The sequence below is a fragment of the Sphaerodactylus townsendi genome, linkage group LG01 (assembly GCF_021028975.2).
Source record: "Sphaerodactylus townsendi isolate TG3544 linkage group LG01, MPM_Stown_v2.3, whole genome shotgun sequence".
NCBI lineage: Eukaryota > Metazoa > Chordata > Lepidosauria > Squamata > Sphaerodactylidae > Sphaerodactylus > Sphaerodactylus townsendi.
The window spans coordinates 182,721,515-182,748,539 of record NC_059425.1 but is presented as its reverse complement, the minus strand read 5'-3'; the positions used below and the strand labels follow the sequence as shown (position 1 = coordinate 182,748,539).

Below are 27,025 nucleotides of genomic sequence, written 5' to 3'. Positions count from 1 at the left end.
CCAGCAGTGCTTCAACAGAACTGACCGCATAGGCGCTTACACGCGCCACAGCGCAGCTTTTCGGCTTCGGGATGCCTTCTGCACCAACCCCATGATCAGATTGTCCTGCCTGGGGCCACCCTTACGGTGCAGCCTCTGAGTGCGCTACAAAGCGCGTTTATCAGGTTCCCAATGCCGGCCAGCCAAGCCAGAGTTTCTCCACCATCCGGCAAAAATCCCCAGAGCCCTATGCCGAAGTTTGTAGACAGGCTCCAGGAAGCTCTCAAAAGGCAGGTTGACGCGAGGGAGGCCCAGGGCGAAGACTCCTTAAAGCGCCCTCGCCAAAGAGAACGCACTCAGCTGAGTGCCGCGAAAGCAGTCACAGGCTTGGGTAGGAACCTCCTGAATTTGGCGACATGCTCCAAAGCTTGCCAGGTTTATCGGGTCTTTAGCCCATCAAGCCAGCTCTTCTTAGCTGCAGCCCTCTCCATTGCCCTGAGACAGCCCCCCCCGGAGACAAGTGTTTCAATTGCAACAAGCCAGGACACCTCCGTGGGACTGTAGACTGCCAGCTGAAGGACTTACAGCCCGAGCGAGGAGGGTCTCCCCAGAGGCGAGGCTAAGACTCCCCGGGAGGTCCCTGGACGGGTGCTCCCCAAAACCTGCTGGGAGGCAGTCCGCGCAGACATCTCCCCAGCCGGAACCGAGGCCCACACCTCAAACCCTTCCCGGGCTCCCCGCGAGATCGCCCGGCTGCTCCAGCTCAGGTATAGTGATCCCACATCCCCACGAGGAGACCATTAGGGCTGGTCTTGCCAAAAGCTTCCCGCCCGCTGAACAGGGGTTGTTCATCATCCCAGGGTCGCCGACTCCAGCCACCAGGGGAGCCAATCCACCATCCAGGTATGGACAAACATCCCATGCAGAAACTGCCAGGATTCATCTGAACACCCTGCCTCTATGCTCTCACTTTCGAGGTCTAATCTGCAAGTTCAGCTAATCTTAAATCTGGATTGCTGCTCCCCTCTACGTCTATACTTCCTGCTCTGGCTAGCCCCTCTTCTGTTTCCAAAGTCACCATGTACCTCCGTAGCCAGTGCCACAGGTGGCGCGATTTCAAAATCTCTGCAGAGTCCACAATCACTGAACTACTGAAGCGGCTGTGGGATCAAATCAGATCTAAGTAGCCTCTGAGCCTGTGCAAAGCCTTCTAAAGCTCAAAGCCCTGCAGTGGCAGCAAAATCGTCAATACCTCAGAGAGAGCAAGATCTCAAATCAGAGTTACCAATCCTCCTCATTACTTTTATCTTGTGGCTCTGTATGCCTATATATATGCTCTGTATGTCTTTACCCCTTTCAAGAGAGACCCTAAAATTTTCCCCTTCATCAGAGGGATTTGTCCGTTGCTTCCTAAGCTATGCTCTTGTGCTTCAATTAAAGTCTCTCCTTTTGATTATGTGTGCCAATGCCTTGAGGAAGGCTTCACCCATTACAGCATCAGCCTTAAACAGGACTGTGTGTGCACCAAGCTGACTCTTGCAGCACCGTGGTAGAAACGTTGGGCATGTAGCGGACCCTCACGACCTTCTAGTCGCACCAGCACCCCACTCCTCATATCCCCTATGAGTCCACGGGTCATAGCAGGCTGTCTGGCTCAGTCACCGGGCGCAGGGACAATGGTCTTGCCCCAGGTGAGGATTAAAACCCAGGCAGCTTTACGGCTCCTCTCTCCATGACGTAGCCAGGTGACATGCATCATCCCATGATGATCTCCCGACCTCCCCGGGCCTCCCGCTCTCGGAACTCCCCGGTCCTCCCTCTGCGCCCCGCATAGAATAGCTAATAAAAGGTGCCAGGAACCAGCACGCGGGGGGGCTAAGCTGGGAACCACGGACCTCCTCGGGCTCCCCCGGCTACTGGCGTCTCCACCAGATGTTATTCCACGGCCTCGTCTCGTCACCGTTCTTCGCTGACCACGTAGATTGACTCGGCACAGGGCGCCTTCGTGCATGCTCCCTAGGTTGCCATGAGGGGAGTCAGAGCATTTAGAAGAAACCAAAGGTCCATCCAGTCCAGCAGCCCACTAGTGGTCAGCCAAAGGCATCCAGGAGAGAACTGCTTCCTTGAAGGTTGCATGAGATCATTACTCTATTTTGTGCAGTGACATCATGAAGGGGGTGGGAGGGTCTAGTTTGTGATTGGTGGTGTTACTATATGCAATCCTTATGTATGTATGTATGTATGTATGTATGTATGTATGTATGTATGTATGTATGTATGTGCCATCAAGTCATAGCTGATTTATGGTGATCCTAGCAAGGGGGTTCCAAGGCAAGTAAGAGGAGGCAGATGTAGTAATGCACTGCTGACCCAGCAGCACCGTAGTAGAACGTTGGGGACGTTTTCAGCGGACCCTCACGGCCCTTCTGGTCGCACCGCACCCCCTACCTCATCCCCTATGAGTCCGCGGGTCGCCCAGACTGTCTGGCTCAATCGCGAGCGCCCAGGGGACAATGGTCTTGCCCCCAGGTGAGGGATTAGGCTCAGGCAGCCACGGCCTTCCTCTCGCAAGATCGCGTAGCCAGGTGAGATCATGCATCACATGATGATCTCCCGACCTCCCACGCCCTCCCGCTCTCGGAACTCCCCGGGTCCTCCCTCCCTACGCCCCGATAGAATAACAATAAAAGGTGCCAGGAACCCGGCATCACGGGAGACTTCGCTTAGGAACAGGATTGCACTCCGGGTCTCCCGCTGCTGGCGATCTCCACCAGATGTTATCTCAGCGTCTCGTCGTTTCTTTACGCTGCCAGCGTGGGTGACTCTACTCCTGGCTAGTGCCGAAACCGGGGAATCCCTCCCGAACCTCCACCCTAAGCTCACCGTCGCCTGGGAAGGGCAGCGGTACGAAGTCCAGCTGGATGGCGCATCCAGGGACCACCCGTTTGTTATCGCCCTGCTCCTCTGGATCGAGCGCGCATCCAGAGATGCTGATCCTAGGACACTCTCGTCTCATCGGCCAGACACGGTGAGTATGGGGAGCTTGCAAAGAAGCAGGGCTTATGACAAGCACGCGTTGAAGCGAACTGAAAGCTGCTTAGCGAGAAATGCGGCAGAGTCCCGGTAAGAGAAGGAGCTGCGCCAAGGTGGTTGGAGGAGATTGAAGCTCAGTGTCCATGGTACCCAGAGGGGACGTTGAATCTTAAGGACTGGGAAGGCTTGTCAGAGGCGACTCTTACGCGCGACCTCGCGCCGATGCCGGCTAAGCTACTGGCGATGGAGACAATGTTTTGTAGCCATCAGCCTGCAGACCCTATGGCTCCCTTTGCCCAGCAGGCCGCCCTCCTTTGATCTTTTCACCTTCAATTTCAACTCCCGAGATTTTCTCTATCCACTTCGGTGGGCCGCCTGTCGCTCCTTCTCTGCCCCCCCCTTGCTCCCTTCACCCGGTTTCAAACTTCCTCCCAGCTGGCTCAGCCTCTACCCTTTGCTCCGCCTTCATTTTCCGAAGCCACTGTGACCTCCCGGTCAGCGCCCGCGTAATGGCGCGGGTTTCGAAACTCTCGCCCAGAGCGGTATTGATAGCCACGATCTGCAGAAGGAAAGAAACTCCTGGCGGAAGGCGATGCCCGATATTCTTGCATTGTCAGCGCCTCCGTCCATTTCCACAGATACCGGGGGGGGGAGGGTACTGAAGCGTCATTCGTGAGGGTTAATACAAATTACAGCGCTTTACAACTATAACATCCTCACTGGAAGCTCCGCCAAAGCGATTACGCGAGGCGTGTAAGGAATCACTAGCCCCTACATTAGAGGCATGCCTGGAGGCAATCATGAGGAATCACCTAATGGTTCCGGACGCTGGAGAAAACCACCTTTTCGCATGCTCCTGGAGCCCTGCACAATTTAGATGATCTGGGAAGCTGGTTCAGCCATGGCAATGCATCAGCAGGAGCCGCCTCCGGTGACCTACACACCCGCTCAACTGCGGTTTTGATGCTTTTCGGGCCAACCCCAACTGATCAGATTGTCCTGCCTGAGGCCACCCTTACGGTGCGCCTCTGGAGTGCGTTATAAGGCATTTATCAAAGTCCCCTAATGCCGCCGGCCAACCAGCAGAAGTTCTCCACCATCCGGCCGAAACCCCTAAGAGGCCCTATGCCGAGTTTGTAGAACAGGCTCCAGGGGCGCTCAAGAGAGGCAGGTAGATGGCGAAGAGGCCCAAAGCGAGAGCTCCCTCATGCGCCCTCGCAGAAAAGAGAGAACGCCTCCAGTCGGAGTGCTTGGAGGGCAATCCGCGGGCCTGGGCAAAAATCCCTGAACTGGCCGACATGCTTAAAGGCTTGCCAGGACGCTCGGCGGATCCACTCCGCACCACCAAAGCTAGCCTCCTCCGCCACCAGCACTCTCCACCCGGCGGAGGCAGCCTCAGGATGACTGCTTTTAACTGCGCGCAGACCGGACACTTCGAAGGGAGTGTAAGGCAACCCGGTGGGGAGCCTTACAACCCGATGGGAAGGAGGGTCCTCCCAGGAGGAGGAGGCCACCTAAAACCGGTGCCCAAATGATGCCAGAAAGGCTTCCACTGGAGAAAGCGACTGCCCGTCTGGAAACTCCCACTGCCAGCGTCTCCCAGCCCAGGACCAGGAGGAGAATGCCAAAGAGCAGACCCAAAACACCAAGGCCCCTGCCAAAGCCACCCCCCCCCCCTCGTGGCATCACCATTTCGCCAAGATGCATAGCCCATCTCCTTAAGGATTCCCCGAGCAGGTTCTTGTCGCCCCAACCCAGTATGGCCGAACGGCCCATCCCTACCGGGACCATTGGGCTGGAGTGCTGCCCAAAGAGCCTCTACCGCTTCGAACAGGGACTGTTCATGCGTCCCGGAGTGATCGACTCACGCACCAAGTGACCCATCCATCTCCAAGTCTGGACAAACATCCCATCCACAGGAGTTTATGCCTGGAGCCAGCTGCGCTCAGTTGATTCTTCTTGCCCCATGCGCTGCCTGCTGCCCGACCCAATAAAAGGCTAGCAAGCCCCAGCAGCCAACATGAAGCGAGCCTACACCACCGTGCATGCCCGCGTGGAGGCGCTTCCTATCAGGGAGCTTCCCGCCCCATACCTGGAGCTTCGCCATAGAAGGGATGTATGTTCCAAGGGGCCTGGTGGACACCGGTGGCGCTGATGTTACCGTCTATCAGGAGCAGCCGAAAGTGGCCCGACCAGTGCGGCCGACCGAGGCACCTACTTCCGCACATCTGGGGGGTGGGGGGGGAACAAACCACAGCCGAGGCAGAGCATCCGCCAGCTCACGTGTCAACAACAGCCCAGGACTTCGAGCGGCAGCTCACAGTCCATGCCCCATGCGCTTTAGACATCCATGTCAATCTCTGGGGAAGGGACCTCATGGAGTCCAGGTCAAAAGCGACTTTGGTCTGGGATGGGTAAAGCCGTCACAGATCATTGATCTGTCGTGCCTTCCGAAAATTACTTTCTAATTTCCGGCAGATGAAAACTGTTTCCCTCTCCCCTCCTCTTCTCCTTCTGTTTTCGACCAGTAGAGGCGGGAGGGCCAATTGGCTGACTGGCCCTCCCTGGATTAAAATCTGGGGCCCGATCCTGATACCGCAGCACTGCCAGGATAGCCCCAGCAGGCAGGTTAAAGGGGCTGCCATACCATTATGCTCAATACCCAAACCTGTTTGGGTTATGAGAAACTGTGGCCTACAGCAACTTTATCAATACCACGTTAAAGGCCGGAAACTTAGCGGGAAACTCGCCCTTAAGCAGAGCCCGGTCTGGGCGAAGCGGCAATTCCCCAAGATAATTAGATCACAAAACTTTAGCACCATCCAAAGCTTCCCTGGGTCAGCCACCAAGGTACACGCGGTAAGTGCAACTCCCTTGCAAAGAAACCCCTTTTTTTTGTTTGTGTGCGAAATTCGCCCTCTAACGCCTGGATTTGTATCATTCTCCTCGATGCACCTATCCCCAAAAAAAGGCGCCTAAAAGCCCCCTCTTTGTGTTGCTGATTAAGCATGCATACCCACAATCCCCCAGGACCTTCCCCTCGAGGCTGGGACTCCACCAGCTTTGCAGCACCCTGATGGCAGCTCTGAAGCCAGATTCCCACCAGGGTAGCCCTACCTCCTGCCACTCCCCTGTCAAACAATTAAAGAAGAGAGGAGTGGGCTGCCCTCAGGAGGATTGCATTAAAAGCAACCTTCACAGGCTGCCAAAACAAGCCTTCTTATATTAGAAGCTCACTAAATACTCTAAACCCCAACTCAAACAAAAAACCGCATCCTGATCTCCCGCCATGCCGGCTCTAGGGCCCAGAGCCTGGGCGGGACCATTTCGCCCCCCCCCCCATAACCTGGGGAAAGGGGTGATGTTTCGAGTCCCCTCTTCCTACAGGTCCCTGTAGGACTCCGATTAAGCCATGACAGGGCCAACCGGTATGGAGATGGCGCCAGAAGGAAACCAACCCCATCGGAGATGGAGACACATCTTCTCTAAAGCGATCCCGCCCCAGCCAGGTCTCAACAGGAACGCCCGTCGCCAAGCCCGAAGACCCGGAATGACCTTTGGGGAGGCGTCCAAGGCTGACCACCAACCAAGCTCCTCCAGAGCTGCTTTCACCAGCCAAGACCACCCCCCGGAGCTTACACCGAGAACCTCTGTGCGGCTCTCTTTGCGATCATCACCGCCTAACTTCGGCGGCCACCACCATCCTTGCCTGCTCTGCATGCCTCCTGCCACAGTGGCTATCGGCCCACCCCACAACCATTTCACCAGACCAACATCTGGGAGCAGGTTTGCTGCAGCTGCCAGCGTCTCATCTTTCTGCCTGGGCCGGTACCACAGGAGTCCGAGGAGCCTGCTAAGCTCCCTGCCTGCTCCCGTCTACCGGCAAAGCCGGAGACTTCCTAGCGGAGTCTGGGCTAAAGCCCCTTCATGAATGCCTTCATCCATCAGGGTACTCTATGGCGCCTCGACTGGGGACCCACGTCGTCCAAACCCTCGGCTGGCGCTCTCTCACTTGTCCACCAAGACTGTCTTAAGCTAACCACGAATCTAACACCTGCGCCCGCCATCACCGGCGCCGAAATTGACCAAGCGAGGAACCGACCGGGCCCATTCATCCGGCTCGGCCAGGTGGAACTGCACACACATGGGAGTGACATTCCCCCCCGTGGTTGGAAACATACCTGCTCCCCAGGGGCTGGTTCCCTGGACCTCTGGGGGGGAGAAGGCGTTTAATTACATTCCCGCCCGACTCTCTGCCGGAACTCTTTGTTTGCCTCCAGTGGTCGCCTCACCATCGTCCTACCCCAGGCTCCCACACCCGGGGGGCCGGGCCGCCCGGCAGCCGCCCGGCTCCGGCTCTGCCTTTCTCGACCCCTCCTGTCCATCGGCGGCCACGCGGTCAGCCTCTCTCGAAGCCGGGGACCGTCTCCCTCGGGCATAGCTTCCTAGTGGGAGTCCCGGACTTCGCTTCTGCCTGAATGCTAAGACTATTGGCCGGCTGGCCTGTGCCATCGCTCTGAGCGATCCATCAACCCCTACCTCCATTGCTCTGGATGCTCTGGCCTCCGAGGCAGCAGGGCTTTTCGATCCATGACCCTGAACAATCGTGCAGCTATTGATTACCTTGTGTTGTTATTACATCACACCAAGGTTGGCCCGAGGAATGTACATAATATGTGTTGTTTTAATCTTTCCTGATAATTCCCAATTGATTCATAAGTGAAATCACGTGAGGCTGCAAGAAGTTGTATCTAATCTGAAGTATGATGTTTTGCCCCATTGGTGGTCAGCCCTCTGGAGCTGGCTGCCGGGGAGGGATGGTTGAGTGCTATTGTGCAGCTCTGCATTGGTTTAGTTATTGTGCCCTCGTTATCGGATCTTGTTTGGATTTCAATGTGTGTCTAATATTGCCTGTAGCGTGTGTAAGAAGCCCCTCGAATTTCCCTTACCCGCCAACCAAGTTCTAATCGTTACACAAGCAGCTTCGGTCAAGCTTGACCAAGGCGAGCGGAGGAGACCAGCGTCCCGCCTTTTAAATCACAATTCCCACTTAGCATTGGTCCCCTTCTAAAATGTAAAAAAGGAGGAGATGTAGTAATGCACTGCTGACCCAGCAGCACCGTGGTAGAAACGTTGAGGCAGCCGCGGACGACCTCTCTGACCTCCTGGTCGCCCACCCGCGCCCCATTCTTACCTCATCCCCTATGAGTCCACGGGTCGCTTATGACACAATGCAGCTCAGTCACGGGGACGGTGAATTGTACGCTCCCCAGGTGAGGGATTAGGGCCTCAGGCGCTTACGCTCCTCTCCTTGCAGTAGCCAGGTGACATCATCAATACACGCATGATGATCTCCCGACTCCTCCCGCCCTCCCGGCTCTCCCGAGACTCCCCGGTCACTCCCTCCCTGCGCCCCGATGGGAATAACAATAAAAGGTGCCAGAAGACCAGCCAGCCGCGGGGGGGGCTTCGCTTAGGAACCACGGACCTCAGACTCCCAGCTACTGGCGATCTCCACCCGGAGATGTTGCTATCTCCGGCGTCTCGTCTACGTTCTTACACTGGCGCTTTGACCACGTAAGATTGACTACACAGGGCCTTGGCTTCGACGTTCGCATGCGCTCCCAGGAGGCCGATGGGACTCGCTGCTTCATGGGGCCGCCTCCATCTTAGTTTAAACCCTCAAAAACTCTTCTTCAAACCTTTCCTTGAGAACCTTTTCCCTTCGATCCATCTGAGCCTACACTGCCCACATTGGCGTAGGCATAAGGATTTATATAGAAGCCAAAATCATTTTCCCATGCTCCCACATTTCTCTGCTGTAAGCTCCCTGGCTAAGTTACGAAGGCAGTGCCAAGGGGGGTCTCTCAGCCCACACCTATCTTACACAGCCTCACGCTGTGAAGGTAGGGAAATGAGCTCAAACCCGGCCAAAGTCCCCTTACAGGAGGGAAGGTAGAGCTGACTTCCAAACCCTTCCCCCCAGCCTTCCTTTCTTTGCACACCCTCCTCTTCTTTCCTAATGGGCTGGCAGCTTTTCCCCACCTCTAGATCCAGGATCTGATAAAGGGTTTTACAAGCCCCTCTCAATTTGCTCCCTGTGATCAAAACCTCAAACTAGGGAACTGTTTTTTCTTTGCATCTTCTCTACATCTTTCCTATAGATGCTGTATTACGATATGACTTATAATTGTGAATTGTTTGAAGTTGCTTTGCAAAAAAACCCACACCTTAGGCCCGGTGATTGGGATTGTTTTACAAACATCAAACCTGGATATGACCTCTCCCTTCTCCTAAGCCTTGGGCAATTCCTCGCCTTGTATCTCTTAACGCGCCTTGAGATGTTTGCAAATTGTCGATTTGTGGGAATGGGGCCAACTATAAGCCCTTTAACGAACAGCTTCTTGGCCAAAACAAGCGAGAAAGAAGGGGGGATGAGTCCCCCCCTATCCCCCTATCGCACTCCAATCGAAGGTCTCATCCAGCAGACCATATCCAAAGTATCGTTCTCTCATCAATCATTCCAAAATTTATATTTCGGCCCCCCCCCCCCCCCACTCAGGGCTCAGGTCCTCTATTGTCATCTACTAACCCTGCCATAGCGCATAGAGCCCCTGGGGAAAAGCGTTGCTTGTTTTTTTCTCTTCCATACAGGAGTCCAGCCGCCTCGGCCATGCCAGGCCAGCCCCATCCCGAAATGGGTGGGCTGGCTCCCTGGAAGTGATCCAACTCCAGCAGCCTCTGTCGAGGAGGGGTCCCGACAGGTGCCCCCAGCCTGGGCCGAGATGGTGGGAGGGATCTCTCTGGAGCCAGCACACCCACATTCTTCCCACAGGGATCCCCACAGCCCCGCTGCGTTCACCCCCTGGGGGGTGACGGCAGCCTGGGCCAGCTGTGGCTCAGGAGAGGAGTTGATGCAGATGTTGCTGCTCCTCATCTACAATTAGCTATTCTCTCTCCCTCTCCTGCCGTTTCCCCTGGCTGAAGCAGGAGTTGCAGCCAGGGACGATTTCCCTGATAGGTTAACCCCTTGGAACTCTCCGCTGTTCTCAGCCGCTTGAATATTGTTGGAACCGCGCTTCTCTCACAACCTTGCTTTCGTTGAGAATCACTGAACCTGCAATGCTAAAGACTATCAGTAGCTCTCCCTAAGCTCTTGAGAAATCCATGGACTCTAACGCCATGCGGCTCTGTAGCTTTGGTAGTCAAACAGCAAGAGCCATGCATTGGACAATTATGCAACCACGGGTTTGCCTTCCTTCCGATACATCATCCAGCCTGTGTATCGTTTAGCCATGTTTTATTGCTTGCATGAACCAACTATTGCTGAAGTTGTGCATGCCTTAATTTTTAGAAGTTATGTTATTTGTTGTTGCTGCATTTCCGCCTGTGTCTGCGGAACTCTCTGCTACCGCCTCACCGTTCTGCCTCAGGCTTCACCCGGAGCCCAAGCACAGCTCCTGTCCAGCCCTTCCCTCGACCCCTTGCGGGCGGCAGTGACTCTAGCCAAGGCGGTGTGTGTTTCCCTCGCCAGCTTCCCTTGTGGGAGTCCCGGACTTGTTTCCTGTAACACCAAGACTATTGGCGGCTGGCCTGTGCCCTGCGAAGTCCATCAACTCCACCTCCATTGCTCCTGGATGCCCTGGCCTCCGAGGCAGCAGGAACTTCGTCAAGCGACTTTAGATAATCGTGCGCCATTGATTATTTGTTGTTATTGCATCCTGGGGTTGTGAGAATGTACATAATATGTGTTGCTTTAATCTCTCTGATAATTCCCAGTTGATTCATAGGAAAGTCGTGAGTTGCAAGAAGTTGTATCCAATCTGAAATCGATGTATTGCCCCATTGGTGGTCAGCCCTCTGGAGCTGGCTGCGGGAGGATGGTTGAGTGCTATCGTACAGCTCTGCATTGGTTTGATTGTATGCCCCATCGTCCGGGTCTTGTTTTGTTCAATGTGTATCCCTGTATTGCCTGTAGCGTGTGTAAAGCCCTCGACTTTCCTGCCCTTAAGTTCTGACGTTGCACAAGCAGCTTCGGTCCAACTCGACCAAACAGCGGGGGACAACGTCCCCTAAATGCATCCCTCAGCATTTTGGCCTCCCTTCTAAAATGTAAAGGAGGAGATGTAGTAATGCACGCTGACCCAGCAGCACCCGTGGTAGAGCGTTGGCAGCACACCAGGGGACCCTCTGACCTTCTGGTCACCGCACCCCACTCCTCACATCCCCTATGAGTCACGGATTGTAGACTGTCTGGCTCCAGTCACGGGCAGGGACAATGGTCTTGCCCCCCAGGTGAGGATTGGGCTCAGGCATGCAGCTCCTCTCTCCATGCAGCCAGGTGAGATCATGCATCACATGATGATCTCCCAGTCTCTCCCGGTCTCAGCTCATCTCCCTACCCACCTCCTTTGAGCCCACAATGAAACCCTAATAAAAGGTGCCAGAGACCAGCACAGGGCAGAGTTGTCAGGATCACGAAATCCCGCGCTTCCTGTTGCTGACGCTCTCCACCAGATGGAACCTCCTTCGCGTCTCGCCTATTCCTTAGCGACGACCCTGCGGGGATGACTACAAGAACCAAGTTGCAGTTTAGCATAAAGGAATTGCTGATGACAAGATTATTATTATTGTTATTGTTATTAATTATATAATTAATTAATTAATTATATACCGCCCTCCCCCGGAGGGCTCAGGAGTGGGGAATATTATGCAGAAACCATTCTATGTGCCCAGATCATGCCATATACTTTGGAGTGGATCATTTGCGTGCTTGTGCGTACGTACGCACAGACACACAGACCCGTTACAGTAACGTGAAATTATTATACTGCTTAATGATACTTTGCTATTTTACTAGAACTACCTCTGTAATTTTACAAGGAGCTGTTGTTCTTTTCATGTGATGTAGACACTTTATCAATTTAATCTTCCTTTTTCTTCCCTCTGTAATTCAAGCTTGGATCTTTAAAAAGCATCAAGATGTCGTCGAAGAAGGAGGTTATTAACGACCAGCGGTTCACCCGTGTTAACAAAGACCCGCGTTTTTGGGAAATGCCGGAAAAAGACCGCAAGGTCAAAATCGACAAAAGGTTTCAAGCCATGTTTCATGACAAGAAATTCAAGCTGAAATATACTGTGGACAAGCGAGGGCGACCCATTCATCGCAGCTCCACAGAAGATATGAAACGCTTTTACGCCCTTTCTGATTCAGATTCGGATCTCTCGGAGGACGAGAAGAAAACGAAGGGAAAAAAGGCAAAACCTAAAGGAGAAGGTGACTTTGGGGAGTCCAGCGATAAGAACCCGCAAGAGGAAAACAAAGTGATAAATGACGTGTCAGTTTCAGAATCCGTTTCCGCAAAAAAAGGTCAGAAAAGGACATTCCTCAAGCCCCAAAAGAATCGGAAAGAAACAAATGCCGCTAAATTGCCGCAGGATAAAAAGGAACTTGTACCAAAAAAGCAAAGAGGAATTTCTGCAGAGAACACAGGATTACCTCAGAGAACTTCGCAGAAGTTTGTAAAAGACTCTACTGGAGCAACAGAAGATCGCAGCGGTGAAAGATATTTAGAACCTCAGAGAATTGCATTAGGTTGGTTGAATGAAGTTAATCCTTTTTCTGGGACCTGGGCCCTTACTGCTTTTCCTTGGAAGTAAATTTTATTTATTTCAGTGGAATTTACTTACAAGGAAGTTTAAGGTTTCAGCAGTAATGAACGGTCTGTTCTGTGCTTCAACGAGGCTTCTACATGTGAATTCACATTTTAGGGCGGCATGCAGGGTTCTCCTCGCTTACATTTCTTGCTCACGAGGCCCTGTGAAAGAGTAAGCTGAGGGAGTTACTAGCCCATGAGTTTTATAGCTGAACACAAAACTGAACATAAGGGTTGCTGGTCATAGTGAAATACTCTGAATGCTATGCCATACCATCTCTCTGGCTCTTTCCGCACACGCAAAATAATGCGTTTTCAAACCACTTTCACAACTGTTTGCAAGTGGATTTTGCTATTCCGCACAGCTACAAAGAGCACTGAAAGCAGTCTGAAAGTGCATTATTCTGCATGTGCGGAATGAGCCTCTGTTTTGATCAAGAGGGTTAATTTGATTTGTGACAAAGACAGTATGGGAAGACAAAGAAGAGTTTGGATTTATATCCCCCCTTTCTCTCCTGTAGGAGACTCAAAGGGGCTTACAATCTCCTTGCCCTTCCCCCCTCACAACAAACGCCCTGTGAGGTGGGTGGGGCTGAGAGAGCTCCGAGAAGCTGTGACTAGCCCAAGGTCACCCAGCTGGCGTGTGTGGGAGTGTACAGACTAATCTGAATTCCCCAGATAAGCCTCCACAGCTCAGGCGGCAGAGCTGGGAATCAAACCCGGTTCCTCCAGATTAGAATGCACTTGCTTTTAACCACTACACCACTGCTTCTCCCAGAGGCCCAGAGGTGGGAAGGAAATGCTGACTGAGCTGCTAACGAGGTGGGGGAGGGTGGGGGATGTTGCTCCCCTCCTTGCTCTGCTCTTCCTGCGCTGCTTGTAGAGTCCCAAGAAAAAGTCCCCAGGTACTCTTCAGGTACTGTTGTTACACTGCCTGCCTTTCTTACAGTCTCTACTCTTGGATCCAGTTGTTGTTTGAAGTTCTGTGTTTGTGTAAAGCCCTTAACTTGGCATTAAAGAAATCATGCCACCCGAGACCCACATTTGGAAAGTCTTACTCATCAGCATCGCTGGATATTGCAGAAAGCAGTTTGAAAGCCGTTCGATTTTGACGGTTTTCTCAAAATGCTGAAATCCTGAGACTGAGAGACCCATCTAAATTTTCAATTAGTAAGCTCTTTGGGGTCACCATAAGTCCGCTGTGACCTGATACTGAATGTGTGTGCCTGTGCATGCCCACAGACATACGCACGTCCTGACCAAGATAGCCTGCTCAGACTTGCCTGATCTCATCAGATCTCAGAAGCAAAGCGGGATCCACCCTGGCAAGTATTTGGATGGGTGACCTCCAAGGAGTATCCGAAGAGCGATGCAGTGGCAAACCACCTAAATCCAAATCCAAAACCTTTATTAGGCATAAAACCGGAGTGTGTCATGAATTCCAAATACAATAAAAAGATCATTATTGCACAACTTGCAGTACCCAGAGTAAAAATGTAGCAACAGCTTCAGAGATTTCAGCATTAGAGTTATTTAGTAGCTTAGCCATTTTTATCTTATCAGAAAGGAGCATAAATCCTGTTGGTAATACAGTTCTCAAATCAGTTCTGATGTTGTATTTTGAACAGTGAAGCAGAATATGAGAAAGTGAATCAGTTGTGTTAGGACAAAAACGACAGCAACGCTCATTTTGTGGGATATTAGAGAAGCAACCTTGAAGATGTACTGACGGAAAAGAGTTACACCTTGCTCTAGTCATGACCCATCTGCAATTGTAATTAACAAGATGTTCCAGGTATATAGCAGGGCTGGATTTCTGAGGGATAAAGGCAAACCACCTCTGAATGTCTCTTGCCTTGAAAACCCCATAAGTCAGATACGATTTGATGGTCAAAAAAATAAAAGTAAAAATGTAATAATAGTTAAAGTGATCTCAAGGAAGGGTCAAACAACTTGTGTGCTTTTTCCTGAATAAGCGTGGTAATTCTTCACCACTATCACACCCCGCCCCTCTATGATGCAGGGTCCCTGCGGGACCTTGGGGAGTTCCGCAGGGCCTGCAAAACTGAGCTTTTCCACTGGGCTTTTGGGGGGGGGCTGGCCGATGAGCTGCCACCCCTTCCTGATGCCCATGTACCATCTGTTTCTCTTCGGCTTCTGCCGGTCCCCTCCCGGGGTTTGGACTGGACGCCATCCATCAAATTGTGGGTGGGTTATATCGCTGCTACCTATTTTATTGGTTTTATGTATTTTAATGATATTATTCGATGTTTTTTTGTATTCTGATATTTATTGCTTGTACACCGTTCTGAGCCCTTTGGGGGAGAGCGGTTTATTAAGTCGACTAAATAACAACAACAGCAGCAATCTTTTAAGAACTGGTTGTCTTGTATTCTATCGCTCCGCTCTGCCAAGGTTGAAGCCTTGTTCTGACAGAAAAGGAGGAACAGCTCAGGTTGGAAGAAGGCTAGGTTAGACTGGAGGAAGACTTCCTGCTTAGGTGAGAGGCACGGTAGGATAAGGACCTTGAGACTCTAGGGCCCCTTCCGCACACGCAAAATAATGTGTTTTCAAACCACTTTCACAACTGTTTGCAAGTGGATTTTGCAATTCCGCACAGCTTCAAAGAGCGCTGAAAGCAGTTTGAAAGTGCATTAGTCTGCATGTGCGGAATGAGCCTAGGTTTCTGTGCTGCTGAAAAAAAGAAGGCAAGAGTCTCCTTCGTCCACCAAAGAAGACTATGCTGGTTGTCATGGGATCTGAATGGACAAAAGTTGTATCTTGCTGGAGGAAAGAGGGAAATTGGATGAGATGGCAGGAACAAACTGGCTGAACCCAACCCCATTGATTTGCAGGCCCCTTGATAAAGATTTCTGTTTGCCACTCAGCCGGGTCATTGTGGGCAGCCGTCAGGCATTTCATGTCCACGATTGCAAATTGCTGTTTGGTTTATTGTTACCTGTATTTATTTGGTCAAAGGAAACGCAGCCGCTGTGTAGCACGAGCAGCGAGACTCCCTTTTTTACCTGATACGTATTATGTGCTCTTTTTGCTTTCGTGAGCCTGTACCACCTCCGTTGGCTGCCCATCGAGTTCCGAGTCACGTTCAAAGTGTTGGTTTTGACCTTCAAGGCTATTAGCGGCCTTGGACCTACATACTTGAGGGACCGTGTCTCCCCATATTGCCCCGTTAGGTCCCTCCGATCTTCGGAGGAGAACCTACTAGAGGTCCCCGGCCTGAAACACATCCGGCTGGCCTCTACTAAGGCCAGGGCTTTTACGGTCCTGACCCCTCTCTGGTGGAACAGGCTCCCTAGGGAGACCAGGGCACTGCAGAACCTACAAAGCTTCTGCGGGGCCTGTAAAACGGACCTGTTCCGCCAAGCATTTGCCAGCCTGGTTGATTATTACCCCGGACGATCCGGGCCTCCGGAAGGTCATAAGAACATAAGAACAAGCCAGCTGGATCAGACCAGAGTCCATCTAGTCCAGCTCTCTGCTACTCGCAGTGGCCCACCAGGTGCCTTTGGGAGCTCACATGCAGGAGGTGAAAGCAGTGGCCTTCTGCTGCTGCTGCTGCTCCCGAGCACCTGGTCTGCTAAGGCATTTGCAATCTCAGATCAAAGAGGATCAAGATTGGTAGCCATAAATCGACTTCTCCTCCATAAATCTGTCCAAGCCCCTTTTAAAGCTATCCAGGTTAGTGGCCATCACCACCTCCTGTGGTAGCATGTTCCAAACACCAATCACACGTTGTGCGAAGAAGTGTTTCCTTTGATTAGTCCTAATTCTTCCCCCCAGCATTTTCAATGTATGCTCCCTGGTTCTAGTATTGTGAGAAAGAGAGAAAAATGTCTGTCTGTCAACATTTTCTACCCCGTGCATAATTTTATAGACTTCAATCATATCCCCCCTCAGCCGTCTCCTCTCCAAACTGAAGAGTCCCAAACGCTGCAGCCTCTCCTCATAAGGAAGGTGCTCCAGTCCCTCAATCATCCTCGTTGCCCTTCTCTGCACTTTTTCTATCTCTTCAATATCCTTTTTGAGATGTTGTTGAAGGGGGTAGCTTTTGTTGTTGTTTTTTAACCGCCATCTGTTGTAGATGAGTTCCTTTTTTTGGTATTTATTGTTGTTAGTTTTAAATGGCTTTAACTGAATGGATTTTATGATATTGTATAATTTTATGTTGATCACTGCCCTGAGCCTCTCGGAGGAGGGCGGTCTAGAAATTTAAAATATAAATATAAATACATTATGATAGGTGTCATAACTTTTTTTTCAAGAAGGAAAATATTGGCTCAGATGTCGCCCTCTAAATGTGCGTTAACGGTATCATCTGATGACTTCCTTCTCTGTATAGCAAAGGACGGTGATGTCTCTGCCGCTCACGTCAACAAAAACGATGCGGAAAGTAAAACATGTAAAAAGGCACAGAGCTCTGAACGTGAAGAATTAATTGCTGGAGCACGAGCTGACACGGAAAGCGAATCGGAAGACAGCGGAGATCTGGAAGAGGAAAGCAGTTCGGGAGATGAAGGAGAAACGGCAGAAGAGAGCGATTCAGAAAGCGAAGGGGAAACGGGAGATGAAATTGGAACAGATGGTGACGAAGATGACAGCGGACCAGATTTGGCCAGGGGGAAGGGCAACGTAGAAACGAGCTCTGAAGATGAGGATGAGGAGGATTTGACTGAGATAATTCCAAAGGAGGCTGAAATTGTGCATGACTGGGGAGAGCTGGCTAGAGATGCCCCTCGGGCGGATCAGGTAAGTCTCTAGAAAATATAATAAAGCAGAGGACCAGTGTCCCTTTCAAGACTAGGTTCATGAATCAGAGGTCACTTCCTCAGATGCACTTGAGGGTATGTCCATTAGGTCGATGCTGACCTATTTATCCTTTCCGTAACTCTTGGAAATACTCTTTGCCCTGGCATCCCAGTCTGACTTGCATTTGTTCTGAAGAAAGTCCCACTAGGTTCAATGAGACTTGCCACAGATTTACAGGGTAGACTGCTGTCGATCCAGTGAATGTCTTGCCCGGTAAAGGGAATTTCAGATTTGCCTTTCAGCGACAGCTCGATCGTTTGACCTTGAAGCCGCCTTGGCTGTTGAGAATAGATATTTCTGCCACCAAATCGGGCAGTGGCAAAGTTAGCTGACTTCAGGAGCAGCAGTGGCGTAGGAGGTTAAGAGCTCGTGTATCTAATCTGGAGGAACCGGGTTTGATTCCCAGCTCTGCCGCCTGAGCTGTGGAGGCTTATCTGGGGAATTCAGATTAGCCTGTGCACTCCCACACACGCCAGCTGGGTGACCTTGGGCTGGTCACAGCTTTTCGGAGCTCTCTCAGCCCCACCCACCTCACAGGGTGTTTGTTGTGAGGGGGGAAGGGCAAAGAGATTGTAAGCCCCTTTGAGAGAAAGGGGGATATAAATCCAAACTCCTCTTCTTCTTCTTCTTCTTCTTCTTCTTCTTCTTCTTCTTCTTCTTCTTCTTCTTCTTCTTCTTCTTCTTCTTCTTCTTCTTCTTCTTCTTCTTCTTCTTCTTCTTCATTTACACCTTTCTTTTCTCCCCAGTGGCTTATGTCATTCTCCACGCCTCCATTTTATCTTACCAACACCCCTGCGTGGAAGGCGAGCGTGAGAGTTTGTGAGGACCGAAAGTCCCCCAAGAAGGGTCAGTCTGGGTCTCCCAGAGTTCTAGTCCAGCACTGTAACCAGTACACAGTCCTGCTTTGTGTCCACATTGGGAAGAAAGGCAGGGTATAAAGCAGGGGTGTCCAACTCTGGCACCCCAGATGTTCATGGACTACGATTCCCACCAGTCCCTGCCATGCTGGCAGGAGCTGATGGGAATCGTAGTCCATGAACATCTGGGGCACCAGAGTTGGACACCCCTAGTAGAAAAAGGAATTAAATGAATCATGCAGGGTAGTAGAATACTCTCACTGGGCTGAAAGTCAGAGCAGTGTGTTGGATCCAGAATTACTTTGTGTTTACACCAGGGGTCTTCAAACTATGGCCCTCCAGATGTTCATAGACTACAATTCCCATGAGCCCTACCACTTGGCCATGCTGGCAGGGGCTGACGGGAATTGTAGTCCATGAACATCTGGAGGGCCATAGTTTGAAGACCCCTGGTTTACACCTATCTTGTGTTCCCTAGGTGGGGAAAGCCCTGAAATCAGTGAAAGAGAGGGTAGTGTGTATGTGTGGTCACCTTTTGGACTAAGTCAGATTTACGGTATCCTCTATCGTTTCTGCTTGCGTGATGTCATATGCAACCAATTTTCGGGCACCATAATAACGTAGGGGAAAAGTGCTGGGTTCCATACAACGTCTTTCCCCAGCAGAACTGCAATGTGTGGGTTTTCGTTTCTGCTTGCGCATTGCTGGATCAAAGTCCCGAGCAGTGTTACACGTGACCCTGCTTAAATTATGCACCCGCTTCAACGCAGTGGCCATTCCTCTTCCTACATTTACGGGATGTTTTTCAGGAGTGTGTAGTTAACACACAGACCCACGAGACAATCCTCATGCAGCTTTCTTGTGGGAGACTGAATGCGACTCAGTGGTGTTCTTTCTAGTGCCAAGTATTTTTTTTTATTTATTTATTAAGCTTGTATACCGCCCTCCCGCGAGGGGCTCAGGGCGGTTCACAACATAGTTATGCAAATACAATTAAATATATAAAGAAACTCCCTGCATCTCAATACCCCTCCCCGTTAAAATACAGCGCTCAATTACTACATTACATTACATTACAGAAGATAACAGATGGCGTCCGACAGTTTAAAACTCCCCTAAGGGAGGGCAGCAGGGCTCGCGCTGTCAGAAGTAGATGGTCTTGGGTTCTATCCCGGGATCTCCCGTTAAAAACCAGGCAGGAGGTGAAGGGGAGGAGCTTCTGCCTGAATGAGCAAACAAGACTGACCCAGATGGACCAGGAGTCTGATTTCAAACAAGGCGGCTTCACTTGCCCATGTGTGTCCGTGTGGTATGGCTATCAGTGGTTTGGGGTCATGACTCAGTGGAAGAGATTCTGGCCCTTTCCGCACAACCAAAATAAAACGTTCTGAGGCAGGAAATAAACCGTTTCCTCCTAGGAGTTCCGCAACATTTTTAGCCCAAAGGGTTTTATTTCCAGCCTGAAAACATTTTATACACGTCCTCGATTGTAGTGGTTCTTTTTCTGAAAACGTATTGAAAACGTTCTCGCTTGCTGGGCGATCTCTTTGAAGCGTTTCCCACACATCTCTGCAGTCCCCAGACTTTCTCCTCGGCACCATATTCTGAGCTCACTCAGTTGTCTCGCCTGTTTATTTTAATCAGGTTCTTTTTTTTAATTTTGGGGGGAGGGTGATATCTTCACATACTTCAGTGCATGACCTACGAAGAATTGCAGCACGCGACTTTGAAGCATCAAAGCATCACGTCCGGAGAAATTTTTTTTAAAAAAGGAATAAATCACAAAATGGCAGCCAGGAATTGTTTCGAGGGGGCGAGTGTGAAAAAACAACGTGGGCGGGGATTGAAAGCGTTTTGCAACGTTTTCATTGGCTTGTGCGGAAAGGGCCTCTGTTTTGCCCGCAGAAGACCCCAGGTTAGCTCCCCATCAACTCCAGTTAAAAGGACCAGGTAGCAGGTGATGTGAAAGACGTAAAGCCTGCGACAGATTTATGGAGGAGAAGTCAATCTATGGCTACCCATCTTGATCCTCCTTGATCTGAGATTGCAAATGCCTTAGCAGACCAGGTGCTCAGGAGCAGCAGCAGCAGCAGAAGGCCATTGCTTTCACATCCTGCATGTGAGCTCCCAAAGGCACCTGGTGGGCCACTGCGAGTAGCAGAGTGCTGGACTAGGTGGACTCTGGTCTGATCCAGCAGGCTAGTTCTTATGTTCTTATGTTCTTATGACTCTGGAGACTGCCAGTCTGCCTCAGACTGCCAGTCTGGAGTTGACGCTGGAGACTGCGACTCTGGAGACTGCCGGTCTGCCTCAGACTGCAAGTCTGAGTTGACGGTGCTGGTCCTGATGAACCAAGGCTCTGATTCATTGTAAGGCACCTTCAGGTTATCTGCGTGAGAGTCCTTCAATCATTTTGATCCCTTTGGAAGACCTCTGCGTTGGCTGCCTTTTCGTTTTCTTTTAACACGGCTCTTGGTTCCTGGCCCCTGACTGCATACGCCGCTCGCCTCACAGCCCATTGCTGCGAAGCAGCAGCATCTGACCGTCACGCTGACTGATCGAGGGTCACAAATAATCCAGGCTTAAAATGAATGCTGCGTCACTCCCACACCCATTTTTTCCTTTGCAGCAGTACTGGGTTGAACAGCGTATGTACATCTCCTGAATCCTGCCTTCTGGAGTGCGGTCCGTCTTGAACTCGTGCTGGGTTTGTGCCTGTAGACACCGAGGGGGGAAAAAACCCAGCCTCAGTGAAATGGGACTGTTCACAGGTGGGGAGAGGGACGGTCCCTGCTTTTTGGCCCTCCCCCAAAGCAGGAAGCCCTCCCCCAAAGCAGCTGCAAATGCATCACTCTGTCCTTGGTTGTGCCGAAGTCTGATTTTCCAGCTAAACGGCCCCCTCCTGCTTTTTCCTTGCAGCGGCATGACACGTTTGTTGGATTCTCAAGGACCCCTTCCGCACGTGCAGAATAATGCACTTTCAATCCACTTTCAATGCACTTTGCAGCTGCTTTTTACTTGCAGCGGGATGACACGTTTGTTGGATTCTGAAGGACCCCTTCCGCACGTGCAGAATAATGCACTTTCAGACCACTTTCAATGCACGTTGCAGCTGGATTTTACTTGCAGCGGGATGACACGTTTGTTGGATTCTCAAGGACCCCTTCCGCACGTGCAGAATAATGCACTTTCAATCCACTTTCAATGCACTTTGCAGCTGCTTTTTACTTGCAGCGGGATGACACATTTGTTGGATTCTCAAGGACCCCTTCCGCACGTGCAGAATAATGCACTTTCAATCCACTTTCAATGCACTTTGCAGCTGCTTTTTACTTGCAGCGGGATGACACATTTGTTGGATTCTCAAGGACCCCTTCCGCACGTGCAGAATAACGCACTTTCAATCCACTTCCAATCCACTTTGCAGCTGGATTTTACTGTGCGGAAGAGCAAACTCCACTTGCAAGCAATTGTAAAAGTGGATTGAAAGTGCATTATTCTGCACGTGCGGAAGGGGCCAAGCTTAGGTCCAATCTAGTTAAGCAGACAAACTGAATACCTGGTTATTGTCTTCCATGCAGATCACATCCAGATTGGCAGTTTGCAGCATGGACTGGGACCGGCTGAAGGCTAAGGACCTCTTGGCTTTATTTAACTCTTTCACACCAAAGGGGGGTGTTATCTTTTCCGTCAAGGTAAGCGGTGGTCTTCAACAACCAAATGCAGGGGTCTGATGGGTGAGACCAAGGGACTTCCTTCCTTTATTTTGATCTTGTTGTTCTGTGAGCCCTGATTGGGATGACCCAGGCTAGTTTGATCTCAGCAGATCTTGGAAGCCAAAAAGGGTTGGCCTTTTGAATGGGTGACCCCTAAGGAAGCCCGGGGTTGCTATGCCGAGGTTGACCATGGCAATCCATCTGTGGCCGTCACTCGCCTTGTCATCAGTCTGCCAGGAATCGGTGCCCGCCCCCCACAACGGTGGCCCGCACTGGCCAATCCTGGCGCCGAATGCCTGTGACATCTACCCTCGGGGGAAAAACCCGCCATTTGCAAAGCGCAGCCGTGCGAAGCGCCGCGGTTAAGCTGATGCACTACCTATCCACGGAGCAGCTGGCCATGCAAATGCTGCAGCGTTGCCAATAACACCGACAGCACAGTGCTGTAATTGGCTGGGCAGAAATGGCCGTAGAGTTGGAAGGGACCATATACGCCACTTAGTCCAATCCGCTTCTCAACGTAGGACCAGCCTAAAGCAGCCCAAACAAAGCGTCTAGTACAGGGGTAGGGAACCCGCGGCTCTCCAGATGTTCAGGAACTACAATTCCCATCAGCCTCTGTCAGCATGGCCAATTGGCCATGCTGTTAGGGGCTGATGGGAATTGTAGTTCCTGAACATCTGGAGAGCCGCAGGTTCCCTACCCCTGGTCTAGTACCATGTTAAACCTAACATGCTTGCTGTGGAATATGAGTTGGATCCAAAGCAGAATTTATTTCAGCTGGTGGAAGAGGGTATTTTAGCCAGTCCCTTCCACTGGAGACCTTCAGCTTTCCTCTCATGGTGTTCCTGTGGGCTCCCTTGTCCCCACTCTCAACCTTTGAAGAGACCTGTGTGTTCCTTGTGGTGCTAGAGAGATATTCGTTCAGTTGCTAGCTTCTGCATTTTCTATAAGACGCTTCTGTGTCTTGCTTCTTCCTCTCTCAAAGGTCAGAGTTGCAAACCATTTTAAATACGCGTTCCTGCTCAGAATTTCACACAGGAGGTTTGTTTGTTTGTTTGTTTGTTTGTTTGTTTATCATATTTATATACCGCCCCATCCCCTGAGGGCCCTGGGCGGTGAACAACAAAAATGTTACATAAACAGCAATAGCAATAAAAATTAATATAGCTAACATCATTGAAACATAAAATTACAGTGTTCCACATAAATCACTTGGCGTCCAGCATTAAATTATCAATAAAAACCCTCCCAGAGAGCAGGACGGTAAATCCAGATGTCACAAGCTCCCAGAATGTTAAAAGGGAGGGACAAAAAGGTTTGAAGACAAGGCCTTAAAATCTTGGCCGTTCACGTTCTCCCTCCCTCTTCAAAACAATCTAACCTGAAGAAGGGTACTGAAGAACCCAAAAGTTCTATACCGAGCGTCTGCTGTCTCTTTGAAAAATAAATAATTGAACGGCTTCCAATCTTGATCCTCTTTAATCTGAGATTGCAAATGCCTTAGCAGACCAGGTGCTCGGGAGCAGCAGCAGCAGCAGAAGGCCATTGCTTTCACCTCCTGCACATGATCTCCCAAAGGCACCTGGTGGGCCACTGCGAGTAGCAGAGAGCTGGACTAGATGGACTCTGGTCTGATCCAGCTGGCTCTTTCTTATGTTCTTAATGTGTACAAGTGCATTTTCAGGCATCTGTTGCTCCATTTGCTTGTCTGTGCTCCCTCATCTCTTCTAGATTTGAAGGCAGGCTTGGAATAGAAGAGAAATGATCCTTGGTGATAGAAAAGATGAAGGAGAGCCGAGTCCACAGCATTCCTGAATATGGAAGGCCAGCGGCTGGATTCCTGTTTAATTTTTACACTGTGCACGCAACGTATCGCCCCCTCAGTTGTTCAACCCCAGACTCATCAGGTGGCCAGTGAATGTAAATCTGGTCGCCGTAGATCCCACGAGGTCTTTTTGGGTCATGAAACTCTGTGACGCTTCATGACAAGTAATAAATAGCCCTTGGGGATGCTGGCGTATCTTTTCCACGGAGCTTTGGAAGCAGAGGAGCAGCAGGAAAATGGCCCGGTTACCTTCCTGCTCACACAGTGCATCGCTCACTGCCCTCCATTTCCAACCTCTTCTTTTGGACAGGTGAATTAGGTCTTCCTTAAAGTCGCAAGCCAAAAGACTGGTTGGCATTTGCAGTTTCAGGTTAGCAACGCTGATTTTTCTGTGACTTGTTTATAGTGCTCCGTGAGTGGCAGATACTGTCATATAGCGGTCTGAGCGACGGGTGTGCGAGAGAAGATCTAAGCCTTGTACACCTCTCAAGTCTTTTTTGTCGCTGTGATCCGTTTGAACCTTGTTCTGCTGTTTCTAGATTTACCCGTCTGAATTTGGGAAAGAGAGGATGAAAGAAGAGGAGGCAAATGGGCCGACGGAACTGCTGAGCCTTCCTGAAGATGTCACGGAGAAAGACAGGTATCAAATATGACTTTCTATCCCTCTGAGCCTTCAGGCCTGTGCACACTTGGGAGTAAGCTCTATTTGACTCAGCGTCACTTAGTTCTGAATAAACATGCCCAAGAGTAGGATGTCAGTCTTCGAGGCTCAAGTCAAGAAACGGCCTTAAAAAACTGTCTCCATAAGTATGTCCTTGAGCATCGAGCTAAAAAGAGCAGATAACGATATTTGTCATCACCGTGAAGACGGACCACGATGGATTTAGACAGATGGACAAATAAAAAGCAAAGATAGTCAACATTAAGCAAAATAAAATGTAGTGTTGAGTCTGAAAACTAAGAGTTTTCAGTCATATCTCAAAGGTTCTATAGCAGTGATGGTGAACCTTTTCGAGACCAAGTGCCCAAATTGCAACCCAAAACCCACTTATTTATCGCAAAGTGCCAAAACAGCAATTTAACCTGAATACTGAGGTTTTAGTTTAGAAAAAATGGTTGGCTCTGAGGCACGCGAGTGAAGTAACTGTGCAATGCTTCAAATGGGTGAATCACGATCCTAGGAGGATTTACTCAGAAGCAAGACCCATTGCCAGCAACCGAGCTTACTCCCAGGTAAAGGATCATGCCCAGGCCAGCCTAGATATGTGTGGGGGGGGGAGTGATTTTCCATCCCCCTCGCACATGATGAACTCTGTGCGCGAGTGCCCACAGAGAGGGCTCTGAGTGCCACCTCTGGCACCCGTGCCATAGATTCGCCACCACTATTCTATAGGAAGACTCACCTTGCCAAACGTCAATGCTTGGCAGAACCAAAGCTCACCCTTTGGCTGTTGATTCCCTAAGTTAGAGAGAATATAAATAGTTAGCTTCTGTGTAGTTTTATAGCATGTTCAGCCCCACAGACCTCATAAGGTGTCTGTTGTGGGGAGAGGAAGGGAAGGCGTTTGTAAGCCACTTTGAGACTTCTTACAGGTAGAGAAAAGCAGGGGATAAAAACCAACTCTTCTTCTTCTGAGAAAGGATACAGTAAAACCAGAATTGCTGCTCTGTGAGTGTATATGTGTGTGGGGGGGAGGGGGTTCAGATTTTCCAGCTGACGTGGCAGCCATTTTTCCTGTCCCCAAGGATATCCTTTCCTTCCCTACCACTGGGGAGCCTTTTCTTTTTAAGAAATAAGCACTAAAAGATTGTTATGGCATGATGCTGTTGTAAAAATAAGGGTAGCATTGTCCCTGAATCCCTAGCTTTTACTTTAAAAAGTAAATCTCAGGCCCCTTACGCACACGCAAAATAATGTGTTTTCAAACCACTTTCACAACTGTTTGCAAGTGGATTTTGCCATTCCGCACAGCTTCAAAGAGCACTGAAAGCAGTTTGAAAGTGCATTATTCTGCATGTGCGGAATGAGCCTCTGTCTCTTTACCATGTGAAGAGATGCCTTTTCCCTTATATCTCCACAAAGGAAGGGTCTAGAGATTTTTTTTAATGAAGCTGAGAATTTAGAGAAACCTGTAATGAGAAGTACAGTGGAACCTCGGTTTTCGTTGGTAATCCGTCCGAAAAGAATCGATGAAAACCGAAACCGATGAAAACCGAGGCAAACTTTTCCATGATTCCATAGGAATCAATGTAAATCCAATTAATCCGTACTAGGCACTCCAAAAAACATACCAAAAACACATTTTTGGTGAATAAACATAGTGTTTAATGCTGTGAAAACAGTAACAAACAATCACAATAGGACCAGCTTCAGAGCCAGTGGACCAACGTCGCACCAGAAAGCTGTCCAAAGAGGTCTGTTTCTGACGCCTCTTGAAGATTTGTCTGAAATGGGGCGAGACGTGGTCATTAAACAAGTTGCAGACACGGCCTGCAACAGCTTGGTCCGGGTGATTTTTCTCCACAAACCCCTGCACCTTACTGCAAATTGATGAAAACCAAGACACATTTTTCACTGAAAAAAATCGATGAAAACCGAAACCGATGAAAACCGAAGGCAATGAAAACCGAGGTTCCACTATATCAGTGGTAGCGAACCTATGGCACAGGTGCCAGAGGTGGCACTCAGAGCCCTATTTGTGGGCACGCGAGCTGTCGCCCCTGTTTGGGCACTTGGCAGTGGCATAGTGCCAAGGGGGCGAGGGGTGCACGACGTACTGGGCGCGTGTCCCTATGGGGGAGTGGAGAGGGTGTTTTGGGGGCAGAGCGGGGTCGTGAAAGTGGCACAGGGCGCACACGTGCCCCAGGTGCAGTTTGCCCTCGCTCCGCCCCTGGCACTCGGTCTCTAAAAGGTTCGCCATCACTGCACTATATAGTATGGTATATCAGTATAATGCTATCCTGATGCTTTAAAAAAGATTTCCTGAGCTTTTGTGGCCCAGGTATGGGGATCTCTACATCAAGGGGATCTCTAGTAGAAAAACTGGGGACTTGCCACGTGGAATCCCTGTTTATGCTGCCATTAATCTGCCACTGCAGCAGAATGGGGAACCACAAAATCACATCCCC

At 50.4% G+C, this 27,025-nt stretch overlaps 1 protein-coding gene across 2 annotated transcripts in view; it reads left to right on the top strand.

Moving 5' to 3' along the window:
- ESF1 (ESF1 nucleolar pre-rRNA processing protein homolog) overlaps positions 1-27,025 on the top strand; it is a 97,167-nt gene that overhangs the window by 5,163 nt on the left and 64,979 nt on the right. Inside the window, exons 2-5 of one of the 2 annotated variants that reach the window (XM_048501294.1) lie at positions 11,971-12,607; positions 17,029-17,435; positions 21,934-22,047; positions 24,436-24,536. In XM_048501294.1, the coding sequence (XP_048357251.1) occupies positions 11,995-12,607; positions 17,029-17,435; positions 21,934-22,047; positions 24,436-24,536 (1,235 nt within the window). In that variant the 5' untranslated portion in view covers positions 11,971-11,994. Of the gene's footprint in view, positions 1-11,964; positions 12,608-17,028; positions 17,436-21,933; positions 22,048-24,435; positions 24,537-27,025 lie in introns of both variants that reach the window. The other variant, XM_048501284.1, reaches the window with a different exon arrangement.